Genomic DNA, 13,624 nt, shown 5'->3' with positions numbered 1-13,624 from the left:
CTCATATACATGTGTATGTATGTACATGTATCTCTGTGTATATACGTGTGTATACATATACAGTTAAGTCCCTACATACGAATGAGTTCCATTGTGAGAGCGTGTTTGTAAGTCCAGTTTGTTCGTAAGTCCAACGAAGTTAGCCTAGGTACCTAACTAACACAATCGGCTATATAGTACTGTACTGTAATAGGTTTATAATACTTTTCACACAAATAATATGTACATAAAAAACAAACAGAAATTAAAGAAAACATTTTTTATCTTACAGTACAGTACCTTGAAAAGTACAGTAGTACAGTACAACAGCTGGTGTACAGGGGCTGGCACGCACATTCACCTCTTTGAAAGTTCGAAACTTGAAGGTTCGTATGTAGGGGACTTACTGTATATATACACATGTGCGTGCCTGTGTACATACACCTATCTGCATTTCTAAAGAAGATGTGAATGTCCTCACAGCTACATCTCTTGTGTCCATAGGGACAACACCCCCAGGATGAATTCCTCACAACAGAATCGCTAGCTCTAACCGGATTCATATTTTTAAGGCTCCCAACCTGCCCTCTGACCCCAGCCCGGTTTCGGCTTGGCCGGCCGGAGGGGGTGATCTGATCTTCAAAGATTCCTCAAGGTGGGCCCGAGGAGACCGCGCCCCCTCCTGCAGAGAATGGGGACGAAGCCCACCCTCTGGCCACTGTAAGGACACACATCACAATGGCTGTTCCACCTGAGCCAGGGCCAGCAAGAGGCGCTGGGGGCGACCTGCACTCCTGTCACCCGTGGACAACCAGGCCACGTGATGGGAGCCTCCCGAGACCAGAGCTTGGCTGCTCAGAGCTTGGAACCCAACGCTGCCCCGACACCGTTGCTGGAACAGAGGACCTCCTGGGTCCCAAGAGGGAACCACCACCAGGGTGAGGGTCCCCTCGTTCAGGTGACAGGCTGACTGTGGGGTCCTCGGGAAGGGCCGGGAGACTACGGGTTCCCTTGATGAACTGGGGCTGACTCCCTGCCTCACCCCCCAAGTCCCGCTGCCCCCGCCAACCCGGGGACCACAAGACTGGATGGGGACAATGTGGGGCCTCCACAGCCTGTGCCCTCTCTTAAAATGTCACAAGACTAATGATGCCCCCATAGCAGGTATGACCTGCCCCTCCGCCCCCAGCCCACCCAGGGGCCAGAGACAACCTAGAATACCCTGGGAGAGGTGGGGGGTTCTGGCCATGCTGCTGTGGCCTCAGGTTAAGTCACCAAATCTCTTTTCTCATCTGGAAAATGGTTTAGAGGATAAAAAGTTATGATGGACATAGGGCCAGGCAGTTGCTAACTCAGTCTGAGCTCAGAAGGACTTCCCAGCCGGAAGTCCTGGGCCAGGTACTTGATTTCTGACCTTCAGTTTCTGCACCTGTAAAATGGGTACAAAACCCAGCCCCAGGCAGAGCTGCTGGGGACCGGATGGGTATGAAACCACCTCCTGTCCCACAGAGACTAGACTGAGTCGAGAGAAGTGGAGAGGGGCTTCCTTGTCTCTGGTCGCCCCTACTCTGGGAGGAGGCATGGGGTGGAGAAAGCCCAGGTGCCTCCCTCAAGCCACGAGGCTCCTTTCCTGGGACAGTCAAGTCCCCATCAAAGCGCCTGAGCAGTTCCCAATAAAAACACACAGGGGGGCTTCCCTGGTGGCGCAGTGGTTAAGAATCCGCCTGCCAATGCAGGGCACACGGGTTCGAGCCCTGGGCCAGGAAGATACCACATGCTGAGGAGCAACTAAGCCCGTGCACCACAACTACTGAGCCTGCACTCTAGAGCCCGTGAGCCACAACTACTGAGCCTGCACGCTACAACTACTGAAGCCCGCATGCCTAGAGCCCGTGCTCCGCAACAAGAGAAGCCAGCACAATGAAAAGCCCGCACACTGCACCAAAGAGTAGCCCCCGCCCGCTGCAACTAGAGAAAGCCCACACGCAGCAACAAAGACCCAACGCAGCCAAAAATAAATTAAAAAAAAAACAAAAACAAAAACAACCACACAGTGTCCCTATCCATCACCCACACAGTGAGCGGTTAAGATTCTGGAGCTCCCATCCTCCCCTTCCCCACACCACCCTCTGGGTATCTAGGATCCCAGAATTCCTTGTCCAAACTGCCTTACACCTAATTCCAGGGCTTGGGCGGGGATGCTTCCCAAGGCCCCAAGGGCCAGCCGAGGGCTGACTCCTGCGAGGCGAGGGGCAGAGCTGGGCATCCACACACTGTGACAGGCCCCTTGTGGGTCAGGAGGGAGACAAGGCTGGGAAGAATGGAGGCGGGCCTGGGGCCCAAACAGTTCTTCTTGGAAGGAGCAGATGGAATGCTGCCCCTTTTTGGAGCCATCCCAACGATGCAAGGGATCGGGCAAGGGGCACATCATTTAGTAGCATGTGCTCAGGAGGCAGCCATAATTAAGTTCCATTCTTGACTCTGATGCTTCTTTGCTGGGTGACCTCAGGCAAGTTACTTAACCTCTCTGAGCCTAGCCTCCACATCTGCAAAATTGGAATAATGCCACATAGGTACCTCGCTGATGTTTTTTTGTGTTTTTAAAATATTTATTTGTTTATTTGGTTGTGCCAGGTCTTAATTGCAGCATGCACGGGGGATCTAGTTCCCTGACCAGGGATTGAACCCACGCCCCCTGCATTGGGAGCACAGAGTCTTATCCACTGCGCCACCAGGGAAGTCCTGTTGTTGGTGTCTTGACAAGAGTAAATGGAGTGAGTCATGTCAAGTGTTTACCAGTGAGTTTGGCACATAATAAAGGCTTGATATTAAAAAACGGGAAAAGAAAAGACAGAGAGAGACTATGGGGTCCGATGGTATTTCTGCACCCTCAAGCCTCCAGGAAGAGCTTACAGCCCAGTACAACGAGGGTGCTGTGGAGTCAGAAATGGCTGGGTTCAGATCTGAGCTCCTCCATCTACTAGGTAAACTACCACTGGCAACTCGATGCATCCCTCCAAGCCTCAGCTTTCTCTTCTGTAAAATGGGTGCCCCCCTCACACCAGCCAGGTTTTCAGCTGAGCGCCTGGCACATAGTCACTCTTCAGATCTGAGGGTGTTTTTCCTTCTTTTCCCTCAAAGGGCCTCCTCCTCCTTACTCTTCTCCACCTCCAGGACCTGGAGCAATTACCCCGATGTATGCTTACCCAGGTGAGTGTTCCTGCCACCCGTCTCACACTCGACCCTGTCATGATCACTCGCTGAGACTCTGCCCAAACAGCACCTCCTCTGGGAAGCCCTCCTCCCTGCCCTCATAGCTGTGTGACTCCCACACTGCCCACGGCCAGGAGCCCTTCTCTCCCACATGCAGTCATTGGTAGAGGGGGCTGGTACACAGTAGGCACTCTGCAAATGTCTATGGAATGAAGCCCTGTTCTCGGGACTTCCCTGGTGGTCCAGTGGTTCAGACTCTGAGCTTCGACTGCCGGGAGGCACGGGTTCAACCCCTGGTTGGGGAAATAAGGTCCTGCATGCCGCACGGTGCGGCCAAAAAAAGCACTGCCACCTCCCTGCGTCACCTCCTCTTACCCCAGAGCCCTCCAGTCCCTCTGCACAAGCCTTGGGTCCTGTCCTTTCTGCACTACAATGACTTCTACCCCCCGCCACCCCGTTATCCCACCCCGCTCTTTCTTGAAGGAGGCAACAGCCCCCAGTGGGTCTCCCAGCCCCAGGTCTTAACCGTTCCTTCTGGTCCTCACCTGTGTCCAGTGGCTGTCACAGAGTAAGCTCAATGATCACGGGGAGGAATTAGTACCTTCAGCTGTGACACCTGCCTAATACTCATCATCCTCGGGACCAGACTTTTAACATGGGGTCCCTTTGAGGCCATTTGTGGCTCCTGCTTCCCTCCCGTTCTGTGCTCTAGCCACCCACAACCAAGAGTGGCCTGTTCACCCATTCACCCATGTGTCCAGACTCTTCCTCTGGCCTCTTCTGGAAGGCCCTGCCTGCCCCCTTCTCTCTCCACCTATTCCTTCCAGCCCCATCGCTCACTCCAGGGTCTCTGTCACTTTCCCCAGGCCCTGGTGCCCCCAGGGCCTGGCGGGGACAGGTGAGTTTATGGGAGCTGGGATGGGGGAGCAAACCTTCTCAAATCTCTGTGCCCAATTCCCAACAAGAGGTTTAATCCTTAAAATTCCTTCATGGCTACAGCACAGTAGCTTTTCTGTACAGCAAAGGCCGCTATGCAGGAATTTGGCAAATGCAGGAATTTTGGCACTAGCTGCCGGAGGGGAAGCCTCGGTTTCCACATCCAAACAGGGACTCATCTTAACAAGATTTTTAGGACTTAAAAGGATTTTTAGGATTTAAAAGGCCCCAAGTTGCAGGACAGGAATAGAGATGCAGACGTAGAGAATGGACTTGAGGACACGGCGAGGGGGAAGGGTAAGCTGGGACAAAGTGAGAGAGTGGCATGGACATATATACACTGCCAAATGTAAAAGAGATAGCTAGTGGGAAGCAGCCGCATAGCACAGGGAGATCAGCTCGATGCTTTTGTATCCCCCTAGAGGGGTGGGTTAGGGAGGGCGGGAGGGAGACACAAGAGGGAGGAGATATGGGGATATATGTATACATATAGCTGATTCACTTTGTTATACAGCAGAAACTAACACACCATTGTAAAGCAATTACACTCCAACAAAGATGTTAAAAAAAAAAAGGGCCCCATGGGGCTTCCCTGGTGGCGCAGTGGTTGAGAGTCCGCCTGCCGATGCAGGGGACACGGGTTCGTGCCCCGGTCTGGGAAGATCCCACGTGCCGTGGAGCGGCAGGGCCCGTGAGCCATGGCCACTGAGCCTGTGCGTCCGGAGCCTGTGCTCCGCAACGGGAGAGGCCACAACAGTGAGAGGCCCCCGTACCGCAAAAAAAAAAAAAAAAAAAAAAAAAAAAGGGCCCCAAGTTGGCTTATGAGCAGGATCCCTCCTGGGTACCATGTGGTCTGCCCGGGGATGAGGCTGGGCACAGGATGAGCTAAAGGGCACATGAAGGGATTTTTTTTTTTTAGTAATTTTTATCATGGGGCATTTCCCCGAGTCTTTATCTTTAAAAAAAATTTTTTTTTCCTTCAGCCGTGCCGCAGCTTATGGGATTTTACTTCCTCGACCAGGGATTGAACCTGGGCCCTCAGCAGTCAGAGCCTGGAGTCCTAACCACTGGACCGCCAAGGAATTCCCCAAAGGAATTTTTTTAACTTTGCAAAATATAACAAATATTATTCCCTCATCTTTTCAATGAAAAGGAATTTCCTAGAGAAGGGGCAGAGAAGCGGGAGAATTAAGAGGCAGAGGAGAAAGAGTATGGCACTGACCTACATTTTATTGACTTAAACGTGGCAGCTGCTTCTCTGTTTTGCCTAGCACCACCCGGGAGGGCAGTACGGAAGCCGAGGCCTGAGAGATGGCTGGTCTGCGTCCAGTAACTGGATGGGCAGCCGGAAACTAGGGTCGGCCTGCCCGGCAGCCTTCAGGTGGTCAGACCTGCTGCTGCGATGGCACTGGCAGGGCGTGTCCCACCAGCCAGGGGAAAGGACCAGTCTGGGGACAGATTTCTCCGGATCTGGATGTCAGCCCCCAGAAGATGCCAGCAGCTGCCCCTCCACCCTGCCCCCATCCCCAGAGATGCCCCAGAGAACCGAGGGGAGCACTGACCCCCGAGGGGTGGCACTAGCTGCAGTACGGGAAGCCTTGGTTTCCACATCCAAACAGGGACCCACCTTAAGATTTTTAGGGTTAGAAGATGAAGCGTCTGACATAAACTAGGCATCCTGGGAACCGACTTCTCATTTGTAATAAATCAGAATGGGGCTCCAAGTGGACCCGTGTCGACAAGGCAGGTGGCCACCCATCTAGGTCCCAAGTGTACTGATGGAAAGGGAGGCCAGGCGGGCCCACTGGCCACCACTCCCCAGAGGACAAGGTCTTGACCTGGGACTTGGCCAATCTGCAGTTTGGAGGACCACAGCCCTGCAGAGGCACCCAGGCCAGGCAGGTGACGGTCATGGGGCCTGGCTGGCCCTGCCAGAACCAGAACAGGACCCAGACACGCCTGCAGAGCTCCAGCCTGGAGTCTGATTCTGCGCCTGCCAGGCTACTTGCCGCGTTTGACCCGGATTCCCAGAGAGGTCCACAGGCAGGCACATTCAGTGCCATGGCAAACGCAGTGCTGGCTGTGTGGGTGGTGTCTTGGGCCCTCCTCTACCGGGCCTGCTTTGGTCACTGTGGCCCATGCGCCGTCCACGAGGTCTGGCCCAGCTCCCCAGCAGCCCTCCGCGAGCCCACAAAGCCACCCCAGGCCACTCTTAGACTGCCCAGTGTCAGGAGAGACACTTGCCAACGTTTAAAAAAAAATCCCGATTTTTGGCTTCTCTTGAAAACTGCAACGGTCCAGCTGCACAGGTCCCTGGCTCGGCAGATGTTGGGCTGTCCCCTTGGCCTGGCCCGTCCAGTTCCCATCATCCCAGGGCCTCCTCCTTCACTGCCTTGTACAACTTGACCTAAACCACCGTTCCCATTTCGTAGCCTTGACGTCTGAGGCCTTGGTTCTGGGTCCTGAGACCTCACTGTAGACTCAGGCTGGGGCGCGTGGGGTCGCAGCCCCATTCTCTCCCTGAGGCTTCCCCACGCTTCTGCTCTGTCTGCACCAACTTCTGGGGCTGGCCAGGAGGGCCCAGGGCTCCGGGAAGGCGGCCACCCTGTCCCCCTCTCCCACAGCTCTCATCTCAAAGTGAGGGGCCCCTCCTTCCAGCAGGGAGGCCGGCTCGGATACCTGGAAAGAGGGGGCAGTGAATGTGGGTCTCAAAGCCAGCTCTGCACTCAGCAGGGGCCCCGAGAGCCCAGCCTGACGGATTAACTCAGAATCCCTGTCCTGGTCACTCGGGGTGGACCAGACGCCTCACTGCTGGCCGCATGCGGTGTGCTCATCGGCGACAGCCACTACAGGACCACCGCCCGCCCGCCTGAGCTGAGACACAGAACAGCTCCGCCGCGCCCCCTCCCAGCACAGGAGTGGACTGCGGGGTGTGATACGGCTGCAGGCAGGGCGCTGGGGACACTTCCCGCTGTTTCCAGCCTGGAGCAAGGCTGGGCAGGGCAGCCAGAGGCGAGGAGGCGTCACAAGACCAGGAGGGCACACAGGGGCCTGGCCGGACTGTCACCCTCTACCACCTGCCCGCCCGTGACAGGGTGAAACGAACCAGCCCCCCAGCAGCAGCCCTGACCCTCTGCGGCACTGGGTCTGAATGGACGAGGGCGCCTCCTCTGTACCCGTGGGAAGGGGGCAGGATTAGGCTTCAGGGGCGCTGAGACTGGGTTCTCTCTCCCAACGTCTTATGACGAACTCAGAACATCCATCGTACTGGGCAGGATGGTGCTGTGAATGCCCATCCCTGGATCTATCCATCGACAACGGTGCCTGCCCCTCGGGTGGGTCAGTGGCCCCTTAAAGCTGCGACGAGCTGCGACCTTGTGTCTGAACTTGCAGACGCCACCCTGCTCAGCCCGCCCCCTCCAAGGCCGCCGGAGGCCCGGGTTCCAGGCCTCACAGAGTGAGCATTTTATATACCATGTATTAACTCGACAGCTCGAGGGAGCTGATCGCTGTAAAGACACACAAAGCGAGGGAAATGTGGTTGGAATGCCTGAGCCATGTGTGGCAATTTAAAATTAAATCAGTGAAAACTCACTCTCTCTGCTACTTTAGCCTCGTTTCAGGTGCTCAGCGGACACCTGGGGCTCGCCGCTCACTCGCTGGGCAGGGCCGACGGAGCACCCTCCACCCCAACGGCGGACATTCTATCGGGCAGTGAGCGGTCAGAACAAAAAGGCCAAGAGTGGCAAAAATGCCACAGCATCACCCACCCCAAAACGGGGGATCTACGGTTTCATCTTGACATTTGAGATGTATGTTTGCAAACACAGTTTGCTCTTTTACTTTCTAAAATGAGACCCTTTCTCCCAGCTTGCTGCTGCTGGTACAGTCATGACGAACTCAAGCCCCTCTTCAACGTTACCCTGTGGTCCTGGGGGCCTGAGGAGAAGACGCAGCAGTCTCAGGGTCCAGAGCGAGCCGTGTGAAAGGCAGTCCTCTTCAGGTTGCACGGCTCCCACCCACCCCCATCAGCTTTATGAACTCGGACTCAAGGCCGTAAGCGGGAGGGAATGGAAGAGTAAATCGCACGCGCTGCCTGCTGACCGTCCACGTTATGAAAAGGCCTTTGGGGAAAGCCATTTAATAACTCGACAGTAAGTTTCCGTGACATAAGACTATAATCAACCCTCAGCCAAAACCAAAACCTAAAAGAAATCAATACTTTAACGTTCGAAGTCGAGCACCTGGAGAATGACTTTCCGCAGGAGGGTGGGGCGGGTGGCACTATGGTCACCGTGGGCGCCTGGGCAGGAAGTACCCGCCAGGTGGAGAGCAGCCCAGGGACACAGTGCGCCAGGCACGGGATGCAAGGCCACCTCCCCTGGGCCACGCCTTCCACCATTTCAGTATTTCCGGTCATCTTACTGTACTTGGTTCCTACCCGGAAAAACTTTTTATTTCTGAAGCTTAGACGGGATGAATCAGAGGCAAAAACAAAAAACCCCCCGAAAACCTCGTTATAAAGGAAAAGGTTCCCCAGGCCTATTTGCAGGAAGAGCGGAAACCTCCCTCAACTTCCACGTCACTCACTGAGTTATAATTTTTATAGAAAATTTTATTCAACATACAACATTTTCCAGCAAAAAGGCAATATACAGGAAGAGTTGGTGTACACTGCTGCTACAGAAACAAACAAAAAATACTGGAAAAGGATGAAAAATAAGTGTGATCTGCTGATTCTATTTTACTGCACTCAAAACTAGACACGCAGCTGGCGTCAGCTCCAAAGGAAAAGGCCGGACTGAAAGAAAACTACACACAATGAATATCAACATCAGTGAAAGTCACTTAGATTCACCCGACAAAATGCCACCTCCTCCCAGTGGTAAATTGTACATGTTCATTCATTAAATATACAATTTCAATTTTCCTTTTTTTTTTCTTTTTTATTTAGCTTTTTTATACAAAGTCAACAGCTTCCTAACACCAGTGGGCATGCCCTCGTTGCTAAAAGGCCCTCCTTTCTTGGTTCCGCCTGTTCCGTTTTAAGGAGACAAGTCTATTTATAATTTTTTCACCTGCTCGAATGAACTCTTGAGATCGTTAGGTTTGCCGAGAGGCAGCATAGTACACCTTAATTGTATTGAACAGCGTTTTCAATTTAATAAAAAGACCCCCGAAGTGTCTGTCAGGCCTGTATTCAGTGCATCCACTCTGCAAACGGGCTGCAGGACAGCGGTGGCTGACGGAAGGGAGACGAGTTTATTAAAAAGACCCAGGCAGCTGGGGAGACCGAGGAAGGGGCGACAATACACGAGTGAAGGAAAGAGCGCTATTTATTAGGTTGTGAGTTTCTGTTTCGCCTTTACAGATGCACAAAAGGTCATTGAAAGTATAATTGAGGGAAAGACGTCAGACGAGCCTAAACAGAAGACTTACTAGCTGTGGGGCTGGCGGCCAGGCCCCGGGGCGGGGACAGCCGAGCCTGTCCAGCGCCGCACCGCGCCGCGCCCGCCGGCTGTTCCCCGACACGCTGACAGCGCCTTGCATCGTGGTTACCATAAAATAACTCTCATTGGCATCCAAGCTTTATAAAAACACCTTCATTTTGCTCAAAATGGGCAATCAATAGATACAGAGAAGCCAAACTGAACAGCCTCAACAAAATAAAATTAACACCAGCAGCAAATCCTCTTGCTGAAGACTTGGGACAGTGCTCGCGCACCAGAGTTCTTGGCTGTTGTTAAAGGGCACACCCACCGCGGTCCGCCTCGCCCGCCCGCCAGGGGAGGAAGTCAGTTATGGATTTTAATGGCCTTTTCCAGGTATGTGTAACGACTCCTCTTTGGGGCTTTGTTGAAGTGGTCGAGCCCTAGCCAAGGCCGAGGATGAGACATGTTACCTGGTGGGGAGAGAAAGCAACTGAGACCAGAGCCAGGCTTGGGCCCCCGGCGCGAGCTCACCCGCACCCCCAACCGAGGTCTCGGGGCTCCCAAGGGCGGCACTGTCTCCCCTAGGACCTTAGTTTTTTCGGCCATTGTGTGATGCCTGCCAAGTTCATCAGTTACAGGCTGCTGTTCCTCCCTGTTCTACAGATGAGGAAAACAAGGCCGAATCTCCCAGCTGGAGAAATACAAGGGCCGCCACTCGAACCCAGGGCTGCCGGCCTCCCGGCCACTTACTACTTGCTTCTTCACTGTGGGAGGGCTCTTACCAGGCTGAGGTTCAAAGTCTTTCAAGTTTACTTCATACTCATCTTCATTTATGTACTGGTGTCGGCCCATCATCACAATGGCAAATTTAAACTGAGAGACAAAAATCGAAAATGCCCTTAATGCCAAGTACTAGCAAAACTCACACCTCTGGCAAAAGAAGTCAAGACTTTAGCACCCCGCCCAACAAATTACTCTCAAGTATCCAAGAAGCGCGTACCTTTTCAAACTCCTTTTCCTGGATATCTAGCAGACTCTGAATCCGCTTCATCACCTCTCTGAAATGCTCGCCCTGCGAACGACAAAGGGCGCACGTGCTCACACAGCTCATGCCCTCCTGTGCCGCCGCCTCGGGGAAGGAGCCCAACTGAGCAACACTAACCCAGAGCGCGAGGGCCCAGGTCCCGACCCGAGACACTCCGTCTCTGAGCAGGACGCCTCACCTGGTGTATCCTCAGCAAGAACGGGATCCCGAACGTCCCAAACACCTCTTTGTGGAAATGTGCCACTGTGATCAGCATCTCATTTTCCTTATCTATGTCTACCTGGTCCAAAGGTATTTCCTGGGGACACACATTTTTAACACAAGGGGTTGAGAAATTCGGTTAATGCAAACACAGCGCCACATTTTAATTCTTAATTCTGACTCGCTCCTCCAACAAGGGAAGCTAGGTCAGATTTTTGCCAAAATGTCATGTTTAGGGCTTCTTAGAGTAATTAGAGTTTAGAGCCAGGAGAAATACCTAAGTTTAAAAGAAAACTCTGGGGATTTCCCTGGTGGCACAGTGGTTAAAGAATCCACCTGCCAATGCAGGGGACACCGGTTAGAGCCCTGGCCCGGGAAGATCCCACATGCCACAGAGCAACTAAGCCCGCGTGCCACAACTACTGAAGCCTGCGCGCCTAGAGCCCATGCTCTGCAACAAGAGAAGCCACCGCAATGAGAAGCCCGCGCACCGCAATGAAGAGTAGCCCCCACTCGCTGCAACCAGAGAAAGCCTGCACGCAACAAAGACCCAACGTAGCCAAAATAAATAAATAAATAAATTTATATATTAAAAAAAAAAAAAAGAAGCCACCTGCCCATGCAGGCAGGGGACATGGGTTCTATCCCTGGTCCAGGAAGATCCCACATGCTGTGGAGCAACCAAGCCTGTGAGCCACAACTACTGAGCCTGCACTCTAGAGCCCATGAGCCACAACTACTGAGCCTGCGCGCCCAGAGCCCGTGCTCCACAACAAGAAAAGCCACCGCGATGAGAAGCCCACACACCGCAACAAGACCCAACGCGGCCAAAAATAAATAAATAAATATTTTAAAAAAGAAAACTTTTTAAAAAATTTATTTATTTATTTGGCTACATTAGGTTTTTGTTGCATCACGTGGGATCCTTAGTTGCGGCATGTGCGATCTAGTTTCCTGACCAGGGATCGAACCCGGGCCCCCTGCATTGGGAAGGCGCACCCTTAGCCACTGGACCACCAGGGGAGTCCCAAAACTCTGGGTTTTCAGAGACCAGATAATGAGTTGTTCCAGTTACTGTGGAAATCTCAGCAGTTTCAACAGGGACCCAGTTTCCGACTAGATGTGCTTGATGATCCATACTTAAAATTAATTTCTAAGGACAAATAAGTGAGATATCTGGAGCAGTAGAGAGTAGGGTGGCTGCCGGAAGCTGGGGCGAGAGTCTCAGCGGAGCAGATGGGTGGCGTTGAGGACTGTCCAACAACATGAATGTGCTCACACTACTGAACAGGACATTTCAGGTTAGGTCTATTTTATCACAATAAAACATTCAATTTTTCAAAATCTGGCAGAATTAAATTAACCTCAGGGGCCACTTCATCTACCGGCACACAAACAAAACGATAGCCACCGCCAGGAGCTGCCGTGCTGCCTGAATAAGCTGCGGGTGGCCGCCCCACCTGCCGGAGGGCTCAGGAGACCTCCTCTCTGGTGCAGTCAGAGGGACGCTCACCTCTATTCGAAACGTTCGACTTGTTGCAGGAGATAAACATTCTAGGAGTTCGTCTTCTTGATGCACACCAATAATTTTGTAGCTTACGATTTCTAGCAGCCTGTGCAAAACAAGGAAGAACGTGAACTATATACATTCACGTAAAAAAAACTTCCTAGAAAACTATTCGTCAGTCATTTTGTTACAAAGCTATGAAGATTCGCTTGTCTTCTTAATGAAGATTTGAAATGTCAAAAGCAGGTATCCTTGGGGAGCAGATAGAACACTGGCCGGGGACCCCCTCGGAGAGTGTGTAAACCTTTCTTGCTGTGGTTCCAAACTGGGCAGGGCTTGGGAAATGTTTCTCACTCTTTAGATAACAAAGGCCTCATTCTTTTATTAATTTTGTAAAGAAAACATTCTGGGAACCAAGTAGCCCCAAAGGCTGTTCCATCCTACGAGCTGACTGTAAGACAAGGTGATAAGATTAGCACCTGACTCTCTGAAATAAAAACTGAACATCAAATCTGGGGCTTCTTTCTGCGGCTTGAACACTGGCGTAAACAGATGAGAAGTGACCAGATTTCTCAGACACAATCAAGGCCCACGTTTTCCAGCTTCAGCTGATCAGTCTGCTTGATTCACTCTTCCTCTGCTTGGCTTTTCTACCTGAATCTCCCTTTTGCACTACTGCTAATTAATATCCGGAGACACAGGGAGGGAAGACGGGCAAAAAAAAAAGGATTAAATGTGAAGTATTTATATAAAGTGTTGCAAAGTATGCGCTGAAAGATGAGCATGGCAACTACTGCGGGGGGGGGGGGCAGGGGGGCGGGGGGCACTGCGCAAGCACAGGGCTGCCCCTGCCTCCACCTTCAGGATTTGGGAAATACTCGCCTAAGTTTCCCTGATGCCTTCTCGCCGAGTTCCACAGCCTTTTTACATTCCTCTAACAGGTCCCGGACACACCCGTGCTTGTCTGGATATAGTGTTATTTCCTAAGAAACAACAAGATAAAGGCTAGACAGGAAACAGGACACACGCAGGGCCTGCTCAGGCCCCTCCCCACCGACCATCACTCAGACCACCTGCCCAAGCCTGGCAGCCGCCCCACACCACGGGGAGTCTAAGGAAATGCCATTTTGAGGCAAAAAGCTCGCCATTCACAGGACAGCTTCTCAGGAATTTCTCCCCCCGAAAGGTCACTAAGAGGCTGTCCAATTCTCAGCATGGTGAGACAGAGGACAAGGACCAGGGTGGACTGTGTCATTTCAGCCTGACAGCTGCACACGGGTGACAGCATGGATGGCACATGTCCCAGATTTC

General features: G+C 52.6%; 2 protein-coding genes across 2 annotated transcripts in view; one reads left to right on the top strand and one right to left on the bottom strand.

Annotated features, from left to right (window-relative positions):
• The window catches only part of LOC308628585 (barrier-to-autointegration factor-like), a 144,109-nt gene that overhangs the window by 62,839 nt on the left and 67,646 nt on the right, over positions 1-13,624 (top strand). The gene's annotated exons all lie outside the window — the stretch shown is intronic.
• Positions 9,447-13,624, bottom strand: part of USP7 (ubiquitin specific peptidase 7) — a 56,624-nt gene continuing 52,446 nt past the window's right edge. Inside the window, exons 26-31 of the mRNA XM_081255527.1 lie at positions 13,196-13,296; positions 12,320-12,419; positions 10,784-10,903; positions 10,561-10,632; positions 10,343-10,433; positions 9,447-10,030 (exon numbers count right to left, since the gene is read on the bottom strand). Coding sequence (XP_081111653.1) covers positions 9,924-10,030; positions 10,343-10,433; positions 10,561-10,632; positions 10,784-10,903; positions 12,320-12,419; positions 13,196-13,296 — 591 coding nt within the window. The 3' untranslated portion in view covers positions 9,447-9,923. The remainder of the gene's footprint in view (positions 10,031-10,342; positions 10,434-10,560; positions 10,633-10,783; positions 10,904-12,319; positions 12,420-13,195; positions 13,297-13,624) is intronic.

This window comes from Mesoplodon bidens, assembly GCF_964165515.1.
Source record: "Mesoplodon bidens genome assembly, chromosome: 15".
In the NCBI taxonomy this organism is placed as follows: domain Eukaryota; kingdom Metazoa; phylum Chordata; class Mammalia; order Artiodactyla; family Ziphiidae; genus Mesoplodon; species Mesoplodon bidens.
This window is presented reverse-complemented; position numbering and strand designations above follow the sequence as displayed.